At 39.9% G+C, this 5,938-nt stretch overlaps 1 protein-coding gene across 1 annotated transcript; it reads right to left on the bottom strand.

Moving 5' to 3' along the window:
- Positions 1-1,613: 1,613 nt before the first annotated feature.
- Positions 1,614-5,233, bottom strand: LOC111193494 (fish-egg lectin-like). The gene is made up of 5 exons (XM_049469363.1): positions 5,116-5,233; positions 3,568-3,795; positions 2,333-2,523; positions 2,068-2,195; positions 1,614-1,942 (listed from the first exon to the last, which is right to left on the bottom strand). The coding sequence occupies exons 1-5, from the start codon at positions 5,168-5,170 to the stop codon at positions 1,801-1,803; spliced, it is 744 nt and encodes a 247-aa protein (XP_049325320.1). The 5' UTR covers positions 5,171-5,233; the 3' UTR covers positions 1,614-1,800.
- Between the last annotated feature and the right edge of the window lie 705 nt (positions 5,234-5,938).

The following is a 5,938-nucleotide window of genomic DNA, read 5'->3' as shown; positions in this document are numbered from 1 at the left end:
TGAGAAAGGGGAGGAGACCTCATCAGCCACTGTTCATCCGGGAACTTGAAGTGGAGAGAGTGAGCAGCTTCAAATACCTGGGCGTCCACATCAGTCAGGACCTCACATGGACAATAAACACAACGCAGCTGGTCAAAAAGGCTCAACAGCGGCTGTACTTTCTGAGGAGACTGAGGAAGTTTGGGATGTCTCCCAAGATCCTCAACAACTTCTACAGCTGTGTGATCGAGAGCCTCCTGACCAGCTGCATCACAGTGTGGTATGGCAGCACGACTGTGGCAGAGCGCAAACGTCTGCAGAGAGTGGTGAAGACTGCCGAGAAGATCATCATGACTCCACTGCCCTCCCTGCAGAGCATCTACCACCACAGAGTCCACAGGAGAGCTGCATCCATCCTCAAAGACTCCACCCATCCCCAGCATGGACTGTTCACTCTTCTGCCCTCAGGCCGGAGGTACAGAAGTGTAAAGTGCAAGACCACCAGGTTAAAGAACAGTTTCTTCCCCACGGCCATCAGACTCTTGAACACACCTAAGGAATGACCCTGCCTTCAGACTCTAAACACACCTCAGGTATAACCCTGCGATCAGACTCTTGAACACAACTCAGGAATAACCCTGCACTTTACTTCAACATGTTTACATTGCAGCCGTCACTTGTTAATCTTTTTTTAATATATATAGTTAATGTCCATAACTGCATTATTTCGCACTTGCACTTTTTTTATACATTTCTTTGCTTAAGTAACTTTTATTTTTTTATGTCTTTGACAATTAGTTTAATATTTATAACCTTATTGTATTTTTTTGCACTTTTTCTATCTTCTATTTGGCATTCTTGGCGAAGAGCAAAGAAAGAATTTCATTGTACACTGAAACCCGTTTCTGTACTGTACATATGACAATAAACTCTTTGAATCTTGAATCTTGAATCTTGAATATATATATATATATATATATATATATATATATATATATTTTTTTTTTCTTTTTGTGATTTTAGTTTAAGCAGACTGTGTTTGTCTATTGTTTTGACTTGATGAAGATCAGAACACATTTAATGATAAATTTATGCAGAAATCCAAGTATAATCCCAAAGGATTCACATACTTTTTCTTGCAACTGTTTATGCTAGTTTTTATTGGTTTATCTGTTAAAATCTCAACACAATACATTTAAATTTTTGGTTGGTTTAAGGTGACAAAATGTAAAAATAGTTTAAGGGGTATGAATACTTACGGAAGCCGCTCTATGCAGCACAGTGCATTACTTCACAGTATAAACTGGATAAAGGGGTTATATTTGAATCTCTGGCGCCCTCTAGTGGTGCTTTAGTGTTCACAACCCACACAGACAATGTTCCAGCAGTTACTTTTTCTATAATTTTTTTCTTATTTTCTTTTAGTTTTTGCAGTTCTTTTTCGTTGTTGTTCACTGTTATCTTAGGGGTGAAAATCTTTAACCTGCATTACTCACATAAACCAGATACATTAGTTATTATTGTTTTATTGTATCAAATATTATAATTATTGTAATTATTTGTGCTTCTTAAAATAAAGTGTTGCTTAAAAAATATAGTTTTGTTGTTTTGCGAAAAGTAAAACACACAGCATGTGCATCCAGAATCATATTTATTTGAATCAAGAAAAATTTAATTGCACTCATATCAGTACAGGAAAAAATGGGTTAAATGCAGTATTGAAGGGGGAAGAAAACAAAGAATTTATTAATTAAGAATTGATTTTATGGCGAATCCCTGTAGAACAGGAAGTGTAGGACTGTAGAGGAGGCATCTCGGCTTTTACTCAGTGCAGTCCATGATGCTGTTATCGGTACCGATGACCCACAGATGCCCGAGATCGTAGGAAACATGCTTGACTTTCTGTCGGAACGGGACCTGGCGCCACCCGGTGCCGGTAGGGTTGGTTGAAGTGATTCCTTCCCTGTAAAAACGCAAAAATACCAGACTGATCGTTACAACAACGACTATTCTAAAATCTTTAAATTAAAGGCTAATTATCCCTATGAATGACACTTAAATTACACCAAATTAGTCAGTAAATTTTACCTAGCAAATATGTCTCCACTGGAATGGACCCCATAGACTTTTCCATCAGTTGAAACTTCAATCATGGAAAGAGCTCCAGATACATTCTCCCAATTTAAGGAACCAGCACAGGTGTTTGAGGTCACACCCTGAAATAAAGCAGATTTACCCCTTATCAGATCATATTTACCATTAGTTTAACCTGGATACTCATTATTATGGTTATTGGGGCAAAACAAGACAAGACAAGACAATTTGTTTGGTTAACACCGTAATAATGACGCACCTTCATAATGTAGATCTGGTTTCCTGAGCTCACCCCCCAGCAGCTGTTTGGCCCACAGCTGTAGTACTTTAGCCTTCCTGGCAGGCTGGTCCAGGAAGAGGCTTGACCCCCTTGAAGGCAGTAGACGTAATCGTTCATGTTGACTCCAGCTGGAAAGATCATTCCTCCAGCATCCACCTGCTTCAGCTGACCTGGGAATAGAAGAAAACCAGGTAAAAGATGAATAGAAACAGGTGAAATTCCAAAATCTTGGATTACTTGGATTTCTGTGTAAATTGGTCATTAAAGGTGTTCTCAAACTCTTGATGTTCATGCGTCCACGGTAAGACAGACTGTCTTCAAATGGAGAAAGTTCAGCACTGTTGCTGCTACTTTCCCTAGGCGTGGTAAAGTCCTGTAAAGATGACTGTAAGAGCACAGCACAGAATGATCAGTGAGGTGAGGAAGAATCCTAGAGTGTCAGCTGAAGACTGAATACAGAAATCTCTGGCACATGCAACATTTTTGTTTTAAAAGAATGGAGTTGATGGGAGGACACCACGAAGGAAGACACGGCTGTCCAAAAAAAAAAAAACATTGCTGCACGTTTGAAGTTTGGTGCTTTGCTTTGCTGTCTCAGGGTCTGGACGGATTTTTAAACTTGGGAATAATGAATTCCCAAGTTTACCATGTTTACAATTTGCAGGAAAACTTAAGACCATCTGTCCTCCAACTGAAGCTCAACAGAGGATGGATGATGCAACAGAACAACGACCCAAAACATAGAAGTAAATCAACAACCGAACGACTTCAACAGAAGAAAATAAATAAATACTCCTTCTGGAGAGTCCTGTCCTCCTGATCCCAACTGAGATGCTGCAGCATCATGACCTCAAGAGAGAGATTCACACCAGATATCCCATAATATTATAGCTGAACTGAAACAGTTTAGTGAAGAGGAATGATCCAGAATTCCTCCTGACCGTTCTGCAGGTCTGATCTGCAGCTACAGGAAACCATTGGTTGAGGTTTTTGCTGCTAAAGGAGGATCAACCAGTTATTAAATACAAAGATTGACATACTTTTCCCCCCATATGTTTGTGTGGTTTTAGTGTTTGTTTAGTGTGTATTTGTCTACTGCACATTTAATTTTTTGTCTATAACACATTTTATAACCAATTATTGCAGAAATCCAAGTATAATCCCAAAGAGTTCACATACTTTTTCCTGCGAGTGTACATTTATCTCTGACTCACCGTTAACAGGAACCCAATCTCCGTGATTGAGTCTGTGGATGTAATTGTTGGCGTTGACTCCCCAGACTCCAGCAGGTCCTACGCTGACGTGCTTCAGAGATCCAGAAAGTTGAGTCCAGGTGCCGCTGTAGAGGGTGAAGATCTTATTTGCTGAGTTCACTCCAAACACCTGACCGTTCCCAGCATCAATCTGCTTCAGACTGCCTGAAACCCTTCTGCAGTTTAGAGCTGTAGGAATATCAATCAATCAATCACCAATCAATCAATCAACCAATTAGTCAAACAATCAACCAAACAACCAATTACCAACCAACTGACCAATCAACCTTTATTTTCACTCAGTACTTCATTGAGGGTTTTCCTTAGGAAAGGAAATTCTTAGGAAATTGAGTTTTTGTTGGGTTGTAAAGGGCACAGGAACCTTCAGGTTTAATGGTTCCAAACGTCCAGCTGTGTTGCTGCTCCTGTATCAACTCTAGTCTCAAACAATCTCAAGCAGTCTCATCCTCACCCTCTTCTTTGTTTGCACTTATGTCTTATTATGATCTTATCTCGTCTGTGGTTAAATATTTCCAGACTGCAAAACATTTGTTTTATGGTTCCTGTTTGATATATTGAAGGTTGTTGCGTTTTCTCCTGGTTCTGGGAGCTGCTGGTGTGACTGAGTGAACGGGTTTATGAAAAGGGGGAGGCTCACAGGTGAAAGTGAAGGGAGCCCCTGCAGGTAAGGGTGGGGATCCCTGTACGTTTAATGTATGGCAGCTGTATTAGGCATGTGCAGGGCTCGTGTGGAAGGTGAGTGATTGTGTCTTTTTTTAGTTTAGGTATATTTGTATAAGATGCTAAACCACAGAGGAAGTGCAATTTGAGCCCCAGAGACTGGTTAAGATTTAGAGTAGCCCTCTCCGGATGCTAATTCTTTTTGGGATCAAATTTTAATACTCATAACATATATTCATAACATATATAATGATATCATATATTTTACCTTGCAACCCCTGTCCCTACAGTCCCATCCTAGAACTCCACCCTCCAAAACCCCTCCCCATGACACCCCACCCCACCTTCTAATGGCCAGATTAACACAGTAAAAAAATGCACAAAATGTCATTCACATTTGCAAAGAATAAGAGTTGTAGCATATTTGAAGATAAATAGATGCTATAGCAATAATAATAATAATCACAAAAACCGAGCTGAGGACCCACACCTCTTCTGAGTTTTTTTTCCACCCATTCTCCAGTCTCATTGGTGGAGAATCCGTTGCGTAGGCACATTTCTTACAGTATATTATTATTTCAAAACGATTAGAACAGTAAAACTGACTAATAAATAATAGAACTATAGCCATATAAGTAAATCATTTAATTTAATAATATATACACTTAAATATATGCATCACATATTTATGCTATAAATCTTCTTATCTGCTCTGCATTTTGATCCAACGCCTACCTCAACCGTAACATCAGGTACACGTTAAAAGAGGGTCTACCATCATAGATCTAGAGTAGATCTACGTCTAGAAGGTTGCATGATTACTCTTACCCAGACCAGAGGTCCAAAGGTTCAGGATCACGAGGAGGACGGCTGTTCTTTCCATGATCTTCAGATCAGTGATGGTCTTCAGATCAGTGATGGTCTTCAGATCAGTGATGGTCTTGTTGGAAAAGGCATTGAGTACCCTTGGCTGTTCTGGGTCAGGTTATATACATTTCGTGAAGGAGAAAAGTAAATATGATGAGTATTATTCAGGGTGGAGTCAGAGTTACTAAGGACCAATCAGGAGTCAAGATTTTTATTGTCACGTCACAGAGTACAGGTGTACATGTGAGTGAAAAACTTGGGTGCAGATTCCCACCAATGTGCAAAGAATAAGTAAGTATGTATGAGTAATAAAATAAAATAATATAAAATAAGACATACAGATAGCTTTACAGTATAAACACTATTCACAATACACTCCATAACAATAAACATGATAACTTACACTATAGAGAAATATTGCACAGAACAAATATCGCACAGTGTTTGTGTGGAAGTGAGGAAATAGTCCAGTAGGTGACAGAATTACTGTGAGTAAGTGCAGGTAAGGAATGAGTTGAGTGGGGAGTGCAGGGGGCAGTATTAAATAAAGTAATGCTGTATAATATGGGAAAGTCTGATAGATGCAGTGTAAAGTGCAGGGTGCAGAGTTTGTATGGGTGTCAGTCAGTGGGGAGGGTTGGGCAGAACACTGTTCTTTTGGCTGTTCAGCAGCCTGGCCGCCTGGGGGAAGAAGCTGTTCTCGGAACCTGCTGGTTCTGGTCTACAAGCTTCTGAGCCTCCTTCCACTCTGCAGCTGTGAGAACAGGGAGTGGCTTGGATGGGA

Source organism: Astyanax mexicanus, chromosome 21 (genome assembly GCF_023375975.1).
Source record: "Astyanax mexicanus isolate ESR-SI-001 chromosome 21, AstMex3_surface, whole genome shotgun sequence".
Lineage (NCBI taxonomy): Eukaryota > Metazoa > Chordata > Actinopteri > Characiformes > Acestrorhamphidae > Astyanax > Astyanax mexicanus.
The sequence above is the reverse complement of the archived record's forward strand: the minus strand, read 5'-3'. Positions and strand labels throughout refer to the sequence as shown.